Source organism: Nanorana parkeri, unplaced genomic scaffold (assembly GCF_000935625.1).
Source record: "Nanorana parkeri isolate BGI_ZX_2015 unplaced genomic scaffold, ASM93562v1 scaffold359, whole genome shotgun sequence".
In the NCBI taxonomy this organism is placed as follows: Eukaryota; Metazoa; Chordata; class Amphibia; order Anura; family Dicroglossidae; genus Nanorana; species Nanorana parkeri.
Genome location: NW_017306627.1, coordinates 403,560 through 427,097, shown reverse-complemented (window position 1 = coordinate 427,097; position 23,538 = coordinate 403,560). Strand labels below are relative to the sequence as shown.

The 23,538-nt window shown below is 40.6% G+C and overlaps 1 protein-coding gene across 1 annotated transcript in view; it reads right to left on the bottom strand.

Annotated features, from left to right (window-relative positions):
* Positions 1-23,538, bottom strand: part of NFX1 (nuclear transcription factor, X-box binding 1) — an 89,720-nt gene that overhangs the window by 30,316 nt on the left and 35,866 nt on the right. Inside the window, exons 7-14 of the mRNA XM_018558801.1 lie at positions 17,775-17,914; positions 15,532-15,631; positions 14,512-14,729; positions 13,820-13,917; positions 11,373-11,403; positions 8,965-9,047; positions 4,141-4,249; positions 54-173 (exon numbers count right to left, since the gene is read on the bottom strand). Coding sequence (XP_018414303.1) covers positions 54-173; positions 4,141-4,249; positions 8,965-9,047; positions 11,373-11,403; positions 13,820-13,917; positions 14,512-14,729; positions 15,532-15,631; positions 17,775-17,914 — 899 coding nt within the window. The remainder of the gene's footprint in view (positions 1-53; positions 174-4,140; positions 4,250-8,964; positions 9,048-11,372; positions 11,404-13,819; positions 13,918-14,511; positions 14,730-15,531; positions 15,632-17,774; positions 17,915-23,538) is intronic.

The window sequence follows — 23,538 nt, the reverse complement described above, 5'->3', positions numbered from 1 at the left end:
TACATACACAAACAGTACAAAATCTAAAATAGAAAATATGGTCTAAGAACTACCTGGGTGATCACACTCATGATGCCTGGTACAGGGTTTCTTACACTCAGGAGGTCTTGTGCCACAAGGAACTGGAGGAAAAATCACAGATTCGCCACAGTAACAAGTGAGTTCATCAAAACCTAAAAAAAAAGAAACAATACCATTAGCAGATAAATGCCAAAGATGAAGATTTTTTTTTTTTTTTAAATACTAGTTAGACAAATCCATGATCAAACGAGCTGGAGCAATGGTCACATGATCTTTTCTCAAGGGGTCTACTGAAATTACATTAAAAACACCATGCACTTTAAAGGAGAACTATGAGATGAGTGATTTCCACTCACCTCATAGTTCTAAGCCGACCTGTGACAATGAGACTGTCACAGGTCGGCTCAGTAGATCGGGAGGTGAGGGAACACATACCGGGTTCCCTCACCTCTCGATCCTGTCACGGCTCTCTGCCATGAAAGGGGGAGGGGCTGGATTCCCCTCTCCCCGCTCCGATCTGCCAGCGCTGACTGGCGGAACGGACGGGGGAGGGGGCGGTTACAGCTGGCTCTGCCTCTAGATAGGCAGAGCCAGCTGTCACTCACGCAGCTGGGCGGATCCCGTCATCTACATCGGGATCCGCTCCAGGTGAAGCGTCTCAGTATACCGCGAGCTGTAGCTGGCGGTATACTGAGCTTAGGGTAATGGGAGGACGCTAGTTTGTGTCCTCCCGTTACCCCAAGGAGAACTATGGGGAAAACCACTGACCCCATAGTTCTCCTTTAAGGCATTATGAATGTATTGTTTGAAGGTTGTATCTCATTTTTATAATCAACGGCTCCCTTTCCTGTGCTCGAACATGCTGTTTAAATTGCTGCTGGACGCAGCCATCTTGTTTGTAGCATCAGTGGCAGACAATGACCCCTGACTTCCCACAGGCAGCTCCCTGTAATCCTGCACACACACGTTAGGTAGCGGGGTCAGGAGCATGCTCCTACTACTTATAGCATCTGTCTCCATGGAAAACTCCTCAGTCACTTGACCTGTGACTAAAGATTATATAAACAAAGCAGCATCTCCCTTACGTTTTGCAACTGCTTGAAATCTGCCGATGTTGCTGTAGGGCCAACACTGTGCAGTCTTGCACTGTTCCTTGGGTCTGTCAGACCAATATCACAAAGCCATGCCGGAAGCTGCAGCAGAGGGCTGGGATGTTGAGCTAGGGAATCAACCCTTTCTAAAGTGGTCACATTTCCTAGTGACTACCAAAGTACACTGCAATAGAGAACATTTCCAGGGAAAAATAAAAAAAGATTTCTGTCAATACCATAAAACATTTTCCTTGAAGTCCATTGAGGGACATGGGAATTCAGGTATTCTGAAACAGTCAGGTTATATGCCACCCTACAGGGTATTGACACTGGCAAACAGAATTTTATTTTTTTAAAGGCCCACTCCCTTATAATAATGTCTTGATTTGTGAGCAAGAAATACCTAAGGCCATATACAAAAAAAAAACAAAAAAAACCAGAGGGGTGGGACTGGCATCTCTCAATGGACTCCAAGAGAGAAATGTTATGGTCAATACAAAGATTTTCTTTTCTTTATCATGCATTGATGAACTTAGGAATTATGAAACAGCCTGGACGTCCCAAAAACAGTTCAACTGAGGGGTGGACAATAACAGATCTAAGATGGAACCAGGAGCCTTCTGATAATATCCAATGCCTGTATCTACAGTAGAAGTGGTGAACTTCCCTAAAGGAAATGGGAACCGCTAGAGATCCAGGTGAGGTCAGAGGATTAACTTGATGCTCAGACCAGGACAAAAATTTGCAGCCAAAAGGGAATGTCCATTTTGAAGGACACGGAGTCAACACCAACTGCGAGCCAAAGCAACCACCAACAGTTAGAGTAACAATGACATTAATGAGAGTAACAGACCAACAAAAATGGTCAACAAAGCTAAAACAAAAGGTTTTCCAGCCTCAATACAGCTCCCTTAGGAAAAATTAGATAACAGGTCCACAAGGTAGGGGAAGTCAGTCTATAGGCATCAGGGAAGAAAAGCTACAAGAAATAGGGACATCTAGGACAGCCATCCAATATTAAATGAGATAATAAAGATACAGAACAATTTAGCATAATACCCCAAGGGGATTGTCAAGAACCTAAGGAGTTTCAGACAACCCCACAGTAACCATCTTAAGTCAGAGAGACTGACAAAAAAGGTGCAAGAAGTAACCTGCATCAAAATATGAAGGAGTAGGAAGACAACCACCCAATACTGGTGCAGCAACACTAGATCAGTGGACCTGTCTGCAACAACTAAACCCTGACAGGGAAAATCCCCTGCAGGGCTTTTCTACCTGAACCAGGACAGGGAGTATAAATCATCTGACCAACTCCAATCCAGGGAAACATCTACAGCCGGTGACCCCGGGGGAATGGAGTTGAGGGCTTGATTAAAGGGGTTCTAAACAATCCCGTTTTTTTGCCTATATCTACTGCTGTCAAGCAGTAGATATAGGCAAACAGTTTAAACTGTTTGCGGCCGCAAAGCATCTTGGGGCGGGCGAATGCGCAGTTAGGATTCTCGGCCAGGAGACTAGCAGAGATGCAAGGTAAGTCTATGGACGCGTGCACCCGCATGCAGACACCGTGGGATCAGAAGTGCCAGCAAGCAGAGAGCAGTCAGCGTTGGATCGGAGAGCCGCCGCACCGCTGGAGGGACAGATGAAAACATCCGGAAAGAAGAAGATCGGATTAAGAGACATCATTTAAGGGAAGAGCTGACATTAACATTGGGGGAAGGGAAAAAATGTATCCTTTAATGTCACTTTATGGACAGGAGAAGGAGATATTTTGAGGAATTTCCCATAGAGACTGGAAATCAGCTACAGCAGATGGGCCTGACTCCAAATAATCTGGACAACACAAGGACCCCCTAAGCGTGTGCAAAGGGGACACAATGCCCTCCAGTGATGGTTTCTTTCTGCACTGCATTAGATAACGAGCACCCAAGTGCACAAAACTACAGTATGAAAAATTGGAGGAAATTGTAGATCTAAAAGTCTAGAACTGCTGGATCTGAACTTCATTGAAAACTGGTGTGTACTGAGCAATGCAGTTTAATACACCTTACAACATCCAAAAGTAAAGGGTGGGAACAAGAGAAACAAGCATTAAGCACCTCCTTTTAAGACCTAGAAGAATGAGGAATACATTGGATAACTGCTGATGTCACATAAAAAGCCAGTTCTGATTTTCATTGATGCATACTTGGTGGACTGCAGGCAGAAATAAAAAAAGTGTATAGGAGGTGAACAGACAAGAGTAGTGGGTCATTCTCTAGCCCTTTTTAAGAAACGTAGGCTCTGATTAAAAGATTCATACTGAGCAGTGTGAATCACATTTGCGCTCAGTTTGAATTCTAGGAATCTGAGGCTGACTAAACCCCCATTCTGAAGAAATCTTAATGAAATACCCTACAAGTGTTCTACTAGGAAGTGAATATTTTATAACAAAAGCGCAAAAAAAAAAAAACCCACAACCCTTGGAAGCCATTTACCAAACATCTATTCTTAAAAGGTAAGCAGATAATGCAATAATTCCTCATAAAACGCACTCAAAAAATACACACTATTTTCCTTTTAAGTTTCCCATAGATTTTAGAGCTCTGTCAATCATGTAGACATCATCTGACTGAACTCTGGAAAAGCCACTCAGCAGAGTGCTGCAGAGTGCTCTACAGGCTTACAGCAAACCTTTTAAAGACACTTAAGCTGGCCATACATTGTGCAAATTTCGTTCGGCTCGGTCCTGTTGGCACCCTTCTACCTGGCATTCTTCAATCATAAAATCTTTGGGCGAACAGCGACGGCAGCCCAATCAGCATATATAGAGCACACTGACCCCACTTGTTACATAATGCCGTGTCTATTAAAGGTCTATTGAGCAGAATGAAAGTCGAGTCTCTAGTAGTAAAATGATGTCACTGATCACTGCAGCTGCAGACATCCTTTCCTTTTTTCGTCACAATTACAGTAAGAATTCAATTGTACATACCAGAAATACATATAATACAAGCCTTTAAAATATGGAATTTTTAGATCTTACTTGTTTGCCAACAGTTCTGACAGTTCCCACGATGGCAAGGTTGATCACATCTGTGAAGGCCGCAGTTGAGTTTATGACCACATATTAAGGAGCACTTGTGTTCTTTGTCCTGTACACAAATATAAAAAATGGGGTGCATCAAAATGTCGTTTAAAGCTAAACTCCGGGCACAAAAAACCTTATTTAAATATATTCCTTAATAGGCACAAAGTAATTACTTTGTGTTCACATAATGTCTTTACAAAACTAGGACATTACTTTAGAGTAGTGATGACAACACTGTGCTGCACAGTCTACACAGAGAGCTGAGCCCACTGCAGGCTGCCTGCAGAAAACTACAGGAGAGGGGCAGATATAAGACCAGTCATCCTGCACAAGGATAGAGAGCTGCAGAGAGAACACACACATTACATACATATATCTATAGGGCTGGACAAATATCGTTCACACACAAGTGCTTCTGGTTCCTAAAAACATTAGAAAAGAAGTCCTTTACAAAGATCCTTTGCAATGAACCAGCAAAAGCTTCATGACAAAGTTATGTAAAAAGTGGACATATAATTCAATTGAATTACTGCCAAAAGTGCAACTTTACTCAAAACAACAGTCAAATGCCCATGCACACAAATATTGTAAAGGTGCTAATGCAATTTTAGAAAAATCTCTTGCCTTGGGTACACCGTAAATATCCAGAATAGAAAATCTACTTAAAAAATTGCCACATCTGTCCTAATTTTATACTGCTTTATGGACATCTAAAACATTCACATCATGCATAGCCACACAAAAAAAAAAAGTTCTTGTATGACGGCTTCTGAGGTTTCCTGCAAAATACAGAACCTACACACCTGCATCATTTCTTTGAGTGTATTGAGAGACACAGGAATTTAGGAATTCTATTATAGTTGGGGTTATACTGCTACCTGAAGGAGGTTGGGACACCGGAAAACACAAACTTTAAAATCCAGTCCCCGTTAAACCCCTCCTCTTCCCAGCATGACTCAGTTGGGGAGAAAGAAGTACATGGGGCCAATAACAGAGGGGCAGGACCAGTTTCCCTAAAGTGACACTAAACTCACAAGTTAAATACTAAAAATGCATTCAAGTACAATACATTTTGCTAAACAATTTAGCTCATTTGTGTATCACTCAGCTGTAGATCCTCAAAACATCTCTGAATTCATGCTGACACTGTCCTTCCTTTTGGAAGGTGGCTACTTTTGTTCCCTGTGTGTGTTGTAAAGTAGTCACCGCTCCAAGCCTGCTCCCGTTACAGACATTACAAATTAGCCAAGTGAATGTGCGATTGTAGTCCATCACGGGATCGAGCTTGGAGGTGTGGCTACTTTACAACACAGACAGGGACCATGGGGAACAAAAGTAGCCAACCTCCAGAAGCAATGACCGTGTCAGCACAAATTCAGAGATAATTTGAGGATCTACAGAGAGTGATGCACAAATAGGATACATTTTTGTTAATAGTCAAGGTACTTGAATGCATTTTTTAGAATTAACGTCTAAAGTTTAGTGTCACTTTTATGGACTAAAATAAAAGATTGTACTGTAAGCACAAAAATCCTATTTTCTTTATTGTCTAATGGCCATTAAGGGACACAGGAATTTAGGAAGTCTGTTATAATTGGGACATCCAAAAACAGTCCAACAGAGGGGTGAGCAACAACCACCCCCCAAAATTCAGAACATTATCACATGGCAGATGTAAAGGAACCAACTCCCCAAATAAAGCTAAATGGGAAGAAAACCCTTGCAATGGAATGCCATGACCAAGGAGAGGACAGAGACTAGTGTTCCAGAGCAAGATGAGAAAAACCACTGTGAGATATTACCATTGAGAATGCTGATGTTTCTAATTATTCAACTTGGCAGTTACATGGATTGCTTTGTACCCAATAAAAAAAATGATTTGAAAAGAAAAAACACTGCCAAGGGTAACTCCTGACTGAAGGAACAATGGGACCCTAGCAGTGAGACTGGAGCACCAACCAGAAACCCGCTAAGAGAAAAGGTGGGGGGGAAAAAAACCACACTACCAAAAAGGCGAGGAAAACCGACAAACAATCGTTAGGTCACTAAAAGAACAAATGCCTGAAGGGTAGCTTGGACTACATGGGACCATCGAAAAGACCAGTCTGTCACAAATAACGGAGAGAAGGCCCAAGCCTTGTACTCTCAACCTGAGAAGAAGGCTAAGAGATTACATAATAAAGAAAGGTCTGCGCAGGCATGCAAATCAAAATAGCAATAACATCCCATGGGATAGACAAAAAAAAACTTCCCAAGCCTGGAGAAACCCCAAGGGAACCAGACTTGAAACAATTCTGAAGGGGAAGGTATAGTGAACCCTTAAAAGAGAGGGGACAGGCAGGGTTGAGGGTACCTCATAAAATCAACCATCCTAGCAAATGAATGGACAGCGATTTTTCTACCCAACATGTAGAGCATACCCAAGGACAGAAAGAGAACACTGTACACCTGACTAACTGGTTGTGCAACACAATATTGTAGGTGCTGAACCCCTGCCTCATCCTCTGCCAAAGAACACGGGCAGGCATCTCAGACACCTTACTAGGAGCACTCTCTTGACTAGGTGTAATAAGTAAGGAAATAGGAGAATGCAGAACAGCTGTAGATGAAGGACACAGTTCCTTGTGATAAGGTCCCACAGAGGCCTCTGAATTTACACTATTCTCCCTAAGGGGAACTTGTAGCAGGATCCCAGCTTGATCATATACAGGGCCATGCAGCAGTGGATACTTCCTGCCAAACAAGAAAGGAGGAGCAGACCGATGCTAAACTCTCTCAGCTCAGCTGAGTAATCCCAGAAGGAAAATAATTGACAGCAGGAAAAGCATTGTGGCCAATAGGAACTCACTCGGCACCATCCATGGGAAGGTTCCAAGACCTTCCCAGAGGAAAATGTCATGTAGCACTGTGGAGGTGTACATTGGAGTTTCAGGCAGTACATCAAATCACAGAAAGATCCTCAGAAGAAGTAGGAAGTGTATTTTCTTGTGAACCACATGAAAGTCCAGAGTATAGAGACTCACCATACAAGGAAGCGCTCCAAGGGTGCATAGAAGGCACTGCCTTGTTCCCAGGCAGGCGGGGTGTGAGTTCATGCGGGAACAACTTTTGAAGGTACATTCCTGCCAAGGAAGGTAACAAAGAACCTAGAGTGCAGAGACCTTAAGACTGAACTGACTCCTCCTTGAGAATATTCCACTCAAACGGTGGAGAGTTCCATTGCCCAGGGACCCAGTTGAATGAACAAAAAACTTAGTGAAGTGGGGGCACACATTCATGCAGAAGTCTGATCAAAGGAATTAGAGGACCTGTGGCTTTGAGGCCCTAGGGCGTGAGCAGGTGGAAGACTTGGACTACCTACAAGCTGTAGTAAAAATGGAAGAAGAGTGTAATTCTGGCCCTTCCATTGACCTCCTCCATTAAAGCAGAAGTATACCAGAGGCATTACTAATGTCAAAATCAGGTCTGAAGAAGTGAAATCCTTTGAAGGACAAGAGAATCAGATGTTCATAGGTAGTATCATTGGCACCCCATGCACATAGACAAAGTGCACTACACATGTGCATAGACAACAGCATCAAGTGAGAAAAAAAGCTTAGGTGCTTGCAACAAGATGACCCAATTAAATCGCAAGGTTCCAGGAATTTGCTCCAAATGTTTAATGAAACGAGGGCCTACCTCAGGGTCCTCTCTAGGAGGCTTAGCCCAAAGTAACCGCTGATTAATGGAGCATTTACTGTAGGAAAAAACAACCAAGCAGGCCAAGTTCACCCAAGGCAGCACTTCTCTTCTGTGGTCTAAGAAGACATATTGCACTACGTAATGAAGAACAACTAGGTCCAAAGTGAGGCAAGGCCACAAGTACTCAAAAACCATAGCAGCTAGTGCGAATGAAGATTGCCGGTGGCCAGAGGTGTCCAAGTCACTGCAAGTGGCCAGAAAAACGAGACCAGAGACAGGATGATTCACTTGGTGCTTCAAGAACAAAAGCAACAGTAAGATAGTGCTTCCACTAGGTTGAATGTTGGGAGAAAGAGCGCAGAGCATGCACAACACTCCACATAGCGGATGACATCAGAGCTCAGTTCCCCGAGTCTATACAATTAAATAGTAAGATGGCAGAAGCGTGAATTTTGAAATGGCGCCGAACAGCATCAGCTGTGAGGTAGCTCATAGTGCTTCAGCCTGACTAGCCTTACTCACTACATTAATCTTTAGAGAATGGGTCACACCAGAAGCTGTGCCATGGCTCTACACACAGGTCTAGAAAGTGCTACAATGCAGGTTGCATTTCAGGTTATCCCTGCAGTCTTCAGTCCAGCAAGATCTGGGTATGGCCTCCAAAGTGGTTGCTGAGGATACTCTGATCCGGAGAGCTATGTAGAGAATGGATGAAACAGCAGCATGGAAATTAGAAACATTTTTTAGACGTGTAATAAGGATATTAAGTAATCAATAAGGGAATTACAATCTTGATAAAAGGCTAGCAAGAAATACAAGAAACCTTTTCCATCAGAGCTGAAGAAAAAAAAAGCAACCAAGCTCCTAGGACACTAGCAAAAAACTGAGGCAAGCTGGGTAAAGAAGGGGTTATACGAAGACTGGCATTCACCTTTTGTTCCCCCATTTGCCAGTGTCCCAACCTCCTGGTGTCAGTATAACCTTGACTGATAGAATTTCTGTGTCTCTCAATGGATGATAAAGAAATAAGATTAAATCTCCACGTAAAACCTTATTTTAAGCAATGAAGTGTATAAATGTAATGTAAATGTAACTTACCACACAGCAAATTTCACTGCATTTATGTCGTCCACAATGTCGTTTCTTGTTGCAACGCTTGTCACAAATAAATGTAAAGTCTCCTACAATAAAAATGTTCAGTTATGAGTAACTGGTTTGTTTTTAATATTTGTTTTCAGTTGTATTCTGTACTATTGTAAGGCATCCAACAGATATACATTTTGGAAGAGACATACAAAACACATATATTCCAGCCAAAACCTTGACAAACACCAGAAAATCTATTTGATGCAGGCCATCTGCAAATATTACATCACAGAAATGGCTCAAAACTCAGGAGCTTAGGGGATACTGCTCAAAAGGATAGTTAGCCATCACGGCAGGTAATGCCTGCTCAGCATCTGGCAAGCTCCATACAGTGTACAGCCAAATTCAGAAAGCTCCAAAGGGTGAGGGGGCCAAATCCATAAAAATATACTTATTTTAGCACAATGATAAGAAAGGACATTACACACACACATACACACACGCACACACGCACACACACACTTCATTCACCACCTTGGAAGATTAAATGTCATAGCAGATCACAGTGGATTAAATGTTCTTTTCGACTATCAAAAATTGTGACAACAAATATCCATGAAGTGATTTATATCAATTACAGTGCAAAAATACAAAGTAACTGACCACATAAGTTTACACCACCTTAATAATCCACATGTAGTAGATACTACAATTACAACCTGGCAAATCTGTGTACAACACAATGTATTGGACATGATGCCGAGGGTCATTCGCTGGACCGAAGGGGGGAGCAAGGCTCCAGGGACTGGTCTACCAGCCAGCTGGGTCCAAGATTCAGATGATTATATCTTTTTTATTTTAGCTCCCAAGACAAAATGTGCAGTTAGTGACATTAAACCCTCAGATTTTTTAACATAAAACAATACTGTAATGTGCGCCTTACTGTAATCCATGGTGGTTTCCCTTCTCTTTGCTGCTCTTCCTTTTAAATCTGTATCTGTTCTCATGTTGGGCAGAACTTCTGTTTTGCAGCAGACTGCCTTGTCTCTGGAATGGATACATGGTGTCTGTGTATAGGTTTGTAACCTGAGCCAGTACTACAGGAAGAGGCCCTGAGCTGAAAAGGGAAGTTCTCCCCAAGCATGAGAAGACATGAGGATTTAAAAAGGGAGAGCAGCAAAGAGAAGGGAAACAACCATGGATTACAGTAAAGGCACACATTACAGTATTGGTTTATGTTAAAAAATCTGAGGGTTTAATGTCCCTTTAACCCTTGCAGTGTGGGGATAGCTCCACGGCAAGGGTTAAGATTTCATATTCCCAGAGTTCTGCTTTAAAGTTTTCATTTGTTTACAGAAACCGCTGCCAAATACAGTCAACAAACAATTCAGGACTGGACATTGATTTGTGCAGAGTACAAATGTGACATCCGTGGTTGTTCACATTGTGCATGCAGCCTTTATTTCCTCCCACAAGAATCACTAGATGCCCCCAGCTGGCCATGTGAATGGGGCTTTATTGTTTCTATTTTTTGGATTGATTTTGCATAACTTCTTGTCCTTGTGTCTACAGATTGTAATTAACATTTTACTTGAGGATGCAAAATGTGCCTATTTTAGGAGCAAAAATGTCTGCCTCTTTAGTAGTTCTGTTGTATATTTTGCTCAGTGGAGGCTAAAACATAATGTACTCTCTGAGGTTGAGGAATTACCTCAAAAGTTGCTGGTTGGGAAGGTGTTGGGCTCATGTACACCATTGTGTTGGGGTAAAATGCGCACGTTATTGAAAAGCATATGCAGCTAGTTACAGAACCAGTAATCTGCATCCAACATGGGTCAGAACACCTGATATACACATACTTATCTCACTACCTTCACATAATACTTATAACTTTGACAGAGAGGGTCATAAGCCAACATTGTTCTCATTCACCCATCATTCCCTGAATTTCCTTTACGAGATGCCTGAAAAGGTTGTCCCTAGTGCAGCCTAGCGCATCTTCAGGAGACATCAGTGATGGCATCCTACCTCTATCTCTCAGACAAGTTTTCTTTAATTCTGCAGGTCAAGTCAATAACCTATTGCGCACAACAAATATAAGTTTCTCTCTTATGTTTTGGCATCAGAATGCAGAATAATAGTGCAATTAGAATCATTGCAAATGAAGTCCTCTACTCCCCAAGCCACTCACTGATGCATATCTTGATTTACTTAAATTGTCTCATCAGATTTAGTCAAATTCTGGTAAGCTGTCAGGCATAAGAAGTAATATATGGGAAGCATAAAGGAATATATATATTGTGCTGTGACATGAATGTTTTAAAAGGTATGGCTGCATGTAAAAGCATTGAAGCGTTAGTGGAAATAACCAGGTATATCCACCTTGGTCTAGTAAGTTATCATCCATCGCTCTGTCTTACCTTCATTCTGTATTAGCACACAGGGGACTTCCTGTGAAAAAGCGACAAGGTTAAAAGACATCATAGAAACCTTGAAACCAAATAAACTGCTTGTACATATAAGACTAAAAGGTCACAGCATTATTTACTGCAGCTCATCAAAACACATGCATTTACCCAACACATTCAAGGGCTCTTATCAACTGACCAGCATAGTTTCCAAATGTCATTTTAAATTAAAACCAAATCCTAATGAAACCACATTTTATTTTTCTCATAATCCATTAAAGTGCAACTGAATTCAAATTATTTTAAGTGTTGGATAGTGTTGAGAGAAATTAGAACATTTGTCAGGTTTTTATTGCTTTAGATGTAGAAACTGAAGCACCACAATTAAAATAATCTAGATACAACTTTATTCCATTAGGGTCATGGGAAATTTAAGTAGAGAAGCCATTGCGTCTTGGTGGTCCCCACAACACCCCCCCCCCCACCTCCCATCAGGGCTTAATGAGAGGAATCGTGTATGTGGACCACAATCCCTACAACTTAAAAGTTGTATTGAGCTGTGAAGGGAGTATCTTAGGCTCGTTAGGAAGATTCCCCAACCTCTCAGGTGAATGTTATTACTGGAAGTGAAATAAAATCCCAGATTTTAGGTTGTTCCTGAACAGGAATAGATGGGAATTCTTCCAATAGGGACAATAGTTCTGGTGGCCCAGCTGACCACCACGGAGTTCCCTGACTTGAGAGATTTCCTCTCATCTCCAAAGTGGCTATCAGACAGGAAGTGAAGGGAAATGTTCCCCACTGGACAAGATGGCAAAAAATAAATGTTAAAAAATGGAGTGGTTTCACAATCACCAGATCTCAATCCAATTGAGCATTTGTGGGACGAAGTTGAAAGAGCCATCAGGCAGCTGGTTCCACAGCCATCAAATCTCACACAACTGGACAGCGCTATTCATCAGGCATGGTGTCATATTGCTCGCATCACCTTTCAACATCTCGTGGAGTCAATGCTAAGAAGAATCGCCGCAGTAAGGCAAAAGGTGGCCCAACGAAGTGCTGATAGGGTGGTCATAATAATCTGGCCACTCAGTGTATCAAAACAAAAGGAAAATGTGCATAGGTTTCTAACATTTCTGGACAAAAAAATGTTTGGATGAAAAAAGGGCAAAAGCATTTGTAAAACAATTTGTGGCATTAAAAAAGTAACAGTGAGCTCAAAGACTTCACCAGACATAATAAATGGAACAAATACAATGTGAAAAGTCATGACCGTTCATCCATAAGGCCCCTTTCACATTTGCTGCGTAAAAGAACACACGCAAAATTGTCTGTCCCAATTGCAATGCAATATTTGGTAATGGCACCCCAAACATGGCAAGCAGGACGTGTACAGAAAGTACAGTCGACATGTGTAAAAAGCTTGCAGCTGAAACTGCCGCATAAGCTTCTTTGCCGTCTGTAGGGTACCCCATTTAAATGACACGCATTGAAGTTTGAATAGGGGTTTAGACCTACACATTATGTATTACTGCATTTTGGAGGTTTTTCTATACATTATATAAATGAATGCTTACATTCATAAAATACCACAGTGCTCTACACATAAACACTTATAAAGTGAAATTATCCCAATTATCCCCAACGGTGTGATAATGCCTATATATTTAGCAGATTTCTCGTTGGAGACTAACATGGGAAAATTACAAATGAACATACGAAATTACACATTTTATATAGAAGGAAAAACAAAAAAAAAGAGAACTCAAAATTCCATCAATATGTTTCAGCCTACATACACATAATGATTTCACAAATGCATTAACTTACTCCTCTCAACTTCTTCCATAGCCTGTAGTGATATTTACTACAAAGGTATGCCCTTACTATCGTATATTTGGTCATTTAGCTTTGTGCCACTTATATTTCAATTCCTTCTTAATGACCTAAAGTTCCAAAAGCATGTTGACACCCCTCATAATTACAAAGTTCAGGTATTTCCAGTAAAGCGTTCAGAGACATTTTAGACAAATGTCAGCTTTCCACCCCAAAAGCTTGGGGATGGCCTTTTAGGCTAGGTTCATACTTTTGCAATTGTATTTTCATGCATTTTTTTTTGTATGTTTCTTTTTGTGTGTTGATGCACTTTCATGCATTGTACATTTTTAATTTGGCCAATGAAAGTCAAAGAAAGTAGGAGGTTGCTAGAGGGTGGGAGCCTGTTTTGCTATAACCCTGGATTTCTGAGAATTTATCTGACTAACCTCATACCTTACAAATTATCACTGTATAGTAGTTAAATTTTAAAGCCTGAATCCCCCTTCCAACACAAGGCAAAGAGGGCCTTTCGCCTCTAGTACAATGCTTCTCCTCTGAAACTACCATTTCTATATTACTATGTCTTACTTTATTTTGCAATGAATACACAAGAAAAATGAATACATTCAAACACTGCATACCTTTGTTTTGAAGCCACAGCGGCAGGATATATTCGACGTGCGAGAGCAGGGGCCACATTCTCCTTCGTGACAGAGGTTCTCACATGTGTGAATGAAATCTAGACAATACAAAACTTAATATTTTTCATCTACATCATTAGCTAGAAATAAGCTCTTTTTAAATCATAGTTACAAGTTTTGCATTACTACAAATAAAAAAGCCTCATCAGTTGAAAGGGGAAGATTCTAACATTCCTTGAGGTATTAATTTTCATGTAGAGTCAAGGTGTGTGTGAGGTTCCTGAATGGTGTGCTTTATGAATTTGAGATGTTGCCTAATCTGTTCCTGCCTGAGATGGAGTGTTTGCCAGGGCTTTGTTTTCAGTCCAATGGCTTATTATGGATACTTTAACCCCTTCACGACTGGAGACTACACTATACATCTCCATGGTGAAGTGCCCAAATGACTGCTCACGTACACTGTGCATGAGCAGCTATTCGGGACTCAGGAATGCCAGTAACCGCTGAGATCAGCGGTTACCGTTCATTAATAGATGCCTCAGTATTGAGGCATCCATTAATGAAAGAATACAGCTGTTACAAATACCAGATCCCTTTAGGCAAGGCATTTAGCCTTTTAGTACAAAATGTAAATACTTTAGTACTATGAGCAGTACCTTTGGGTGCATAACATGAAACCTGGCTCTACTTACCATCAGAACCACAAGGTAGAGGTTTGCCGCAGGTCTTCCCACAAGATGGTATAGGATCTGTGCAGGTTTTTCGGTCCACACAACCTAGTTCCAGCAATTTGCTTAATGGAGTTTGTGCACACGGACAAAAACGTACTATTTGGGGAAGTCGAGGACAAGGCTGGCAAGGCTGGGGATGACAGTCTTCATTACATCCATGTTTACCACAGTTTAGTTTTCTGGCATCAGCAAATATAGAGAAATAAAATATATTAATAAAAAAAACTTTATTTTGTCAGTGTTGGCAAACAGAAAACAGGTCTTATTTATCGAGCTACAATATCACCTAAAGTGATCCTTGCTATCCTTTTTGCTATTCCAACTAATAGTTCCGATGCATATAGGTGGTCATAAGCTCTACCTTTCTCACATCACAGCTCTATAGCAATCCCTAGAAAATGTACGAACAGATAGTAAAACTTAGTGTAAAAAATAGACTTTACCATCAGAGGTTGGATGTGTAAAATTGCAGAGGGTGTCTGTGTATTGAGTCTGCTTCAATACAGTAACATTATTCCTCCTTTCATGATTGGTTGAATTATTTTTTTTTCTCTATCCTTGAAACGGAAAGATGATATTGTGCCTGGCCAACATAACAAATCGTTCCCTGTTTGGACAGCTAGCAATAACAAGGCTAAAGTTAGGTGGTAACTTAATCCTGGGGATACACCTTGATTCAGAATAACGCCCCCTTGTGCTGTTCAAAACCAGCACTGCACAAATGTAAAACACACACCTAATCACTTCTTAAATGTGCATTTGTTTTACATAAAAATGTGCCCCAGAACTTTGCATACCTGACACAGCTGTCTGCTCCAGGACAGCAGATACAGGGTTACAAATACACCCAATGCTATCACTAATTCTTGCCTAAATGAAAGTAAGGTGGATTTGCACTTGAAATGCAACACATTCTGCTGACGAATCCTCTCAGTGTTTAAGGTAAACAATCAGAATGTGGCACCAAACTGTGTAGCTTACTTGCCACATAGCTTCTGACAGGAGAAGTTTCCAAAGCCATCATAGTTATCCTTGTCTGTTCCACATGACACATCTCTTGAGTTTCCACCACAGTAGCAAGCTGAAAGACATAAAAAAATAAAAATAAATAAATAAAGATTTGATGGAAAGCTTGAGCACAATAAAACATCTAAAATTATTTGATCTATTGCCATACAGCAAGAAAGATTGTTGGAAAAAGACTAGGGGGTATCGTTATAAAGAAGTGAATGTGGCATTAACTACAGGTAAATCTTTCTGGTGCACGTGTTTTACAATGAATCTATGGTCCAAATAAAAATCAAAGATTTATTTTCATGTTGAATTTCAATTATATCTGGCCTACTCCTATTAAACTGAACAATCTTGATGAACTTATCTTTTGAAGAATCCCATTCACTAACTTCCTTGAATGCAGTGACACACATTCACTACACCATGTTAATATGTACTGCTGTATCACCCATTTCACAAAGCCTACAGAGGTGCACAAGAGGAGGAGTTCCAGGAAGCACATCATCACTTCTTTCAGGCAGCAAGGTATCATTGGATATGTAGACCTTAGAAATAAATAGTAAGCCAAAAGGAATGAGCAGAGGAGAAGTCGCAAAGCTTGCAGGGAATCCAGGAAGCTGTTAAAAGAGATGGCCAGCAAAAAGGCAGCACTAACCACATGGAAGGATAAGCTTATATTCGAGTGTCAAAAGAACTATTGTTTGTATCGCTATTACAATGCTGATGCTATAAAATAAGTGTATGCTGAAGTTTTAAACCTCCTTTAAATTATAGCAATTCATCCTCCTGCTGTAAATGTTTGGTGGATGTTACGCATTCATCACTTTATCAAATATACCCATTAACCGCTTGAAGACCAGGTGTTTAGACCTCCTTCCTGGCCAGGCCATTTTTCAGTATTCAGTGTTTTTGTTACTTTGATTGACATTCTTTCCTTAATGCAACGCTGTACTGAAAATTCATTTTATACCATTTTTTGGGGACAGATAGAGCTAAACTGTATGAAAATAGTGGGGGTAGGCAGAGGTAGCAAAAGGCTCTGGGTAAGTTCAATTTCTCACAAACATTATCTTGGGGGTAAATAAAAAGGTTATTAACTGAACAGGTTATTTTTTTTTTTTTCAGCATGTAGTTTTTATTAACATATGAAAGTAAAACAAACATAGTCTCGAGATAACACTCGACAGCAAGTATACAAAAATGGACTAGTTTCAAACAATATACAAGCAATACTGGTAATGTTAGGCGGGTAACTAATCCTGATGGAGGCCATGTTTGCATATAATATTACAATTGACATTCAAATCAGAACAGAAGATAATCAAGTTGGGAGGGGGTGAGTAGGAGAATATCTAGGCAAGGATTGAAGGGATGTTATGGGAGTAGGCAGTAGGAAGAACAGGTTATTAACTGAACAGATGTAATATAATCAATAGCATTTTTCCTAAAGGGAGTTTGCTGCAGTCTGCAATACACCACAGATATCAAGAGGCACATGTGGGTATTGTACTAAAGCTACATAAATAGATTTACTGGTGTTTCAACAAGGCCCCGTTTGTCTTTCTCAAGCCTTAAAAAAAAGACCAGCAGTGCCTTGTCGAAACGTTGCCCCAACAATCTATTCATGCTGCTTCAATACAAGACCTGCAAATGCCTCTTCCACTGGACTGTTTGTATCCAATTGCCTTGAGTGCATCCAGACAGCTTTTCCTCCTCTTATCGGAGTGTGGTACCCACCACTGGTCTACATATGATCAATACGGAGGATTCTCAGCATTTATGTCAAACACAACAACATATCCAGTGGGGCTGTCTTTAGGAGTTGGAATGTAAATGGTCAGAGTTTGAGAAGATATCCATTTGCATATAAATACCATAAGGATAAAAGAAACTCTTGTATAGGAGGTGGATTCTTTATAAGTGTTAAGAAATAGACACCATAATGACTAATAAAATGATTATATGCTTTTAAATGTTCTGCTGCCATAGAAACATCTATTAGAAATATAGAAAATTGTTACATTATGCAGAAAAATTAAAACAATTAACTTATTTGATAGCACTCAAGAAAGACAGGGTAGTATGTGATTTCAGGCATTAATTACAGGATAACAGCAGAATCAAACCAATCACTATGTTGTTTCAATTGGTGCTTTTTGGAGAACAGAAAAGTACTAAAAATATCAGAGAAGCAGCCTAAAGGTTCTTACCTTGATGTATAATTTGCTGGCATGGCTGGCACTTCCCAGCATGGCACACCTGATTGCAATTGTGCTCCCCACAGTTCAATGTATTTCCACAAACATTTGCACAGTGCAAGGTAGAAGACTGCCCACAGCGAACGGACTGGCTGCAGGAAGGACACACAGTTAGAAGAGCGGTTGTTGGTTACAAAACATCAAGAATATGAGATAAACCAAAAAAAGTTAACGTTTAGGTAAACTGGATCATAGAAATGTTTGGCCTGTTAAATATAGTTATAAAATGTCTGGCTCACACTCACAAAAGAGGTGCACCAAAATGGAAATTTCAAAACCGAAATAAAGAAAAAAAATTGTCAGGCTGAAACCGAAACCAAAAAGGTTAATTTTTTCACATTTTTTAAATATTCTATTTTTATAAAACTTATTTTAGATTTATTTTTGTATTAAATATTTGTATTTTTTACATTACTTTTAGGGGCTTTGGGGAAATATTAGGAGTCTAAACAGACCCCTGATATTTCCCTTTTAAAATAGAAAAAGAGATTAAGGACACAAAGTCCTCAATCTCTTTTTCTGTATCCCCTGTTATCAATGAACAGGAATCCTCTATGAGTGTTCCTGTTCATTGATAACATGAGAACATTGTATGTTTACTATACCACAACTATGAATGAACAGGAGGTGATGTAGATCTCTTCATAATTGAGGTTATAGTAAACATACTCTGTCCTCAATTATTTACAAACACTCAGCGATCACTGAGTGTTTGTACCTCGCTCTCCTCTCTGACACGCTGTCACAGGAGGCTGAGCGAGCTGTGCAGGAAGGAGAGCCCAGCCTCCTGCGACAGCGCCGGCTTTTTCCGCCCACACGCGGCTCTGCCCGGACTGCGATAGGAGGCTGAGCGGTGTGGGAGGAGAGACGTTGGCCGCCACAACGCTCTTCTCCCGCAGATAGAAGTTTCTATCTGATGTGCACTTCACTGACTGCAATCTGCGGGGGAGGTTGTTTGGAGCAAAGTGCCCTATAGATTCCCTCTCCTGCTTCCTAACAAAAGAAACTAATCTCCTATGAAGATGCTTTGAAGAGAAACTTTCAGCCTGCTCAGGTTGGACAGACATTTGGACCTACTTGGTGGACTTGTTGGTTCAAAGTGGAACTGAACATACCCGAAAAGTGGTGGACAGGAAGTCCATCTAGTAAGGGAGAGCAACGGTGAGGGGTTGGTGTGGAAAGATGGCGTGCCAGTCCAGGGTTTAACAAAAGAGGGTGAGAAAACCAGCTACATTTTAACCAGACATTTAAAGGAAGGAGATCCACATAGACATTAACAGTTTGGTGAGTGCGCACCCCAGAGGGGCGATTGACGTGGACACTAACACATGGTGTGGGAGAAAGACTTTTAAGCACTTTCTGGATTTTTTCCATCATCAATAATTTATATCGGATTGGATTTAATTTGATCTGATTCACTATATCATTTATCACATTTTTTTTTTGCGTTTGTCAAATTTGATGCACGTTTTCATGTGATATTAATTAACCACAAATATTTATTGTGCTTTCTGGATTTGTTTCATCATCAATATTTTATATAAGATTGGATTTAGATCTGATTCACTATATCATTTATCATTTTTTGCAATCGATTTTTTGTCAAGTTTGATGCATGTTTTTATGTGATATTAATCGCAAATATTTAAGATGTTAACGTTTATATATTTAATATAGATATTTATTGCACATTTGCATGAAGTGGAGATTTTGCACCTTATTAGCTGCCATTAAGGTAATGAAACTGGCAGTTTATACACTAGAGATTATAAACGCTCATTAACTTTAGCTAAAAAGCACGGACTTAACACCCCGATAATCCCAGTTCACCCACTAGGTTTTTTATATATAATATTTATTTTAAAATTCCTATTGGCCCATAAGCGCAGATTTTACAAACTTTACACAGTATATGGAGGCATGTCCTTTCTTTACAAACCACTCTACCCAGCAAATTCACTGTGACTACCGTGTCCTTTTCTCAGGACATAATGTTGGTTCCAGTAAACTTTTTTTAATAAAAAGCTGTTCCTATCTAATCCTTTATTAACCATTAGTACTAATTAACGACTTTCTCTCCTGCACTATATAATACAGTAAACATTCAATTTTTCAGCATTCAAGCAACCGGCACAAAGGGGCAAGGTCGTTCACCTTCAGGATGCCCCAAAGCAGTTCAATTGAGGCATGGCCAACACTGCAAACCAACGCTAACAGGCCTATGAAAAGAGAAAACTGAGGACCGCCTACAGTTTAAAAGGGCCTTATGTCCGAAGTTGGCATCAGAAGACGCTGCAACGTTAACCCGGTAGAACTTGGTGAATATGCGAACAGAAGACCAGTAATGATTTCTAAAGGTTTAGGAACCATCCGAACTGCTGTAATGTCTGGACAGCAAAAGCTACATTGTTCAACGGAGCCAGTTCTGACTCGTCTCTCAACAGGAGGTTATCTAATTATCCTACAATGGGGATGTCAAGAGGCCAAAAGGGTTAATATAGGGGCCAGCACCTAGATGGACACCAAAGATGAAGGAGAGGCCAAAGAGCAGGGCCACTAACTGGTATTGTAGGGGCCCCACAGCAAAACGTAGAAAAGGAATGATTGGTTAACTGGCTGCAAGCACTGTTTGGCCAACAATTTTGCAGCAGCTCAGGAGTGTGACACTGCTGGTGTCGCGTGTCGGCTCTATAGACCGAGAGTCGAGTGATCCCGAACCACTGATTGCTCAGCTCATGGTCTTCTTCCTGCAGAGAGTGGTGACTGACAGTCACCCACAAGGATTCCCTCCCACTTTTCCTCCAGCGCTCGTTGGGGGCTGGCACAGCTGGATTTGGCTCTAGGGAGGTAGAGCCAGCTGTCAATTAGGCAGCGGGGTGAAGCACAACAATACTGAGAGCACAGAATATAGCGGGCAGTATTTGGGAGCATATTTGTTCTCAGGATCACAATAGAAGGCTCATGACAACAACCCTCTGAAGCTAGGGGTAAAATAAATATATTTTGATACAACAAGTGCTTTTGTAAACTGCCTCCTTTATTGGTCAGAGACCCGATATAAAAGAGTGGACCTGAACTTTTAGTGCTTATTATAAAATAAAATTGGCACTTTTAAATCTACAGTAACATTCCTTGTTTTAAAACCAACAGGGATTAAATTAGAAGGAAAAACAACAACTTTTCCTCATTTAGTTACGTCTTTCTATAGAAAATAAAGTAATTTTTCAAACCTAATACTGACCAAAGAAAACCAAGCAGATCTAAATGAGAGTGTACTATCACATTGTAACGTGTGTTGAGCTTCAGAGGTTTATATCAAACTATTCTATATATAATCAAATAGGAGTCAATAGGGAGTATGTGGATATTTGTTAGAAACATGAAACTTCTTTTCTGTTTTGGTACATGGTATTCTTTAGGACACTAATTTGACTTTCTGAGGTCTTGAAGTACATTATTGTGAACAGACCTAAACACATATAGATATTCAAAGCCTAAGAGAAACATACTTATAGAATCTTGCATATATGGACACGTGCACACCCCAGAGCTGCTAAAATATACAAGATTATAGATCTCCAAATACCACATCATTTCTCTAACCGCACAATGGGAATAATTGTTGAGGAAAATGTAACTTAATATAATGTAGCTTTCTAACATTCAAATAAGCTTCAGGTACATCAAAGTTTATTCAGAATATTGACAACACAATGCAAATTACATTTCCATATTACTCACTACACTGTCATATGTCACTGCCAGGATGCCAAGAGAAAAATGCACATGTACTCCATATGGTCATTATGTTGGAGGAGCACAGCTGAAATGACTATGAAAAACACATTTGACATACTAAATTAAAGCAGCGCAGCTTTGCTGAGGTTACTGCAAATATAAATTACCTCCAATGGAGGGTGCAAGGAGCAAATAAAGCAACCTCTGTGGGCATTATTAGTAAACAATGGTTGTCTTAGGTTTTGCAGCCAAGTTGGTAATCCATTTGACTGAAGCCAGAAAACCGTATTGATCAGCAATTATCAAAAAAAAGGTATTTGTTTGATATGTGCAACACACATAAAATAATTAACAGACTACATGCATTGAGCGATCAAGTTAAATAATAATAATAATAGACTCAATGCACCAACAAGTACTTTCCCAGATAATCACTTCCTCCCTCCCCCTGGCCATTCAAGGGTTCCATTCTCATTAAATGAAGGGTTAGAAGAATAAGTTCTAATACTTGTGACGGACCTCCTGATACCCCCGACTTGGTACCTCCGTCAGAAATCCGCTTCCTCTCCGCTGGAACCTGAATTCCAGTGTCCTCAGCCCAAACCTGCCTAATTATTGGGACGGAACCAATATATTAGGACAGAAAGCTAAACTCCTCAATCATCACAACACACCAATGTTGAGGTGGAAACCAAGAACTGCTTTATTGAAGACAGCACACAGTTTATATTTCACATAATCAGATAAGAGTTCATTGTGTTACATTGAACAACCCCTTCCCCCAAACCCCCGGGTGCGGCATTGGAAGTCCTTAAGCACAGACACCCTTTGAACCTAATGAAAGTTCTTAATTAGAGGCGAGCTTAATCCCATCACTCTAAACAATGGCCCCTCCCCCGACAGCCTGCTGCCTTTAGAAGAATGGTTCACATCAACTCAAATAGTGACAATCTCTCCCCAGATAAAATATAATACAGAAAACACACTGTGCCGCCCCAACAGGGGCATAGAATATGAGATGCATAGCCTCAGTTAAGATTAGCATTGTTATATAGGTTAGAATTTATATAGTGTGATTTGCCTATTTTCTCATAGCTAAATTCATGTGTTATCCTATGCTGCCATCTAGTGGCCTTTTGTTGTAACAAACATGTTTTCTGTAATTATTCCTCATGTGACGATGTATTTTCCCCTAGTGTAGCCCCACCCTTCTTCCTGTGTGCAGTACTTCCTGTGTCATGGGCACAGTTGAAAGCCACATGTAACAAGGACACTCAGGTAATCTGCACAGTACGTAGGAAAGGCATCATTTTCTGACCGCACAATACTATAACCGTTCAACTGCTGTTCCTATCATCTGCTGTAACCCCTGATGTTAAAGAATAAACACCTCTTTTGAATGAATCGGTATTGACGAGTTCAGCTATCTGACGAGGATTGTCCGCAGTGAGTATATCTGCTTATACAGGCCAGGCATAGAGGTCTCAGCAAGGGATATATCTCGCTATCACAACGATCGGAGAATACACACACAGTATACAAAGTTCTCCGGGGCAATGAATCTCTGCAGCCCTAGGCCCCTAGTCAGTAGGAAGGAGGCTAGCCCTCAGGATCCTCCGGCAGCCCCAGTGACGGTTCAGTCCGTCACAATACTTACCTTATTCCTTGCTCCGGCAGACATCCAAATTTTTTTTTATTCAGCCCGCGGGTTAAACGAAAAAAAAAAATAGATCATTGTATGGCCAGGTTTAGAGATTAGAGGAGAGAGTTAGATGTCTTCGGGATCAAGGAATACAGAAGTATTAGAACTTATTCTTCTACCCCTGAACTTAACATGCAGTTAACCCTTGCAGTATGTGGGGATGGGGGAAGTGGCTGGTAGAGTGGTGGCCAACGAAAAATATTGAGGCTCAACAGTTCTTAGATGTGGTGGCTGCATTTGTTTTCTGTTTTCAGTATAAGAACATTTGCAGCATTT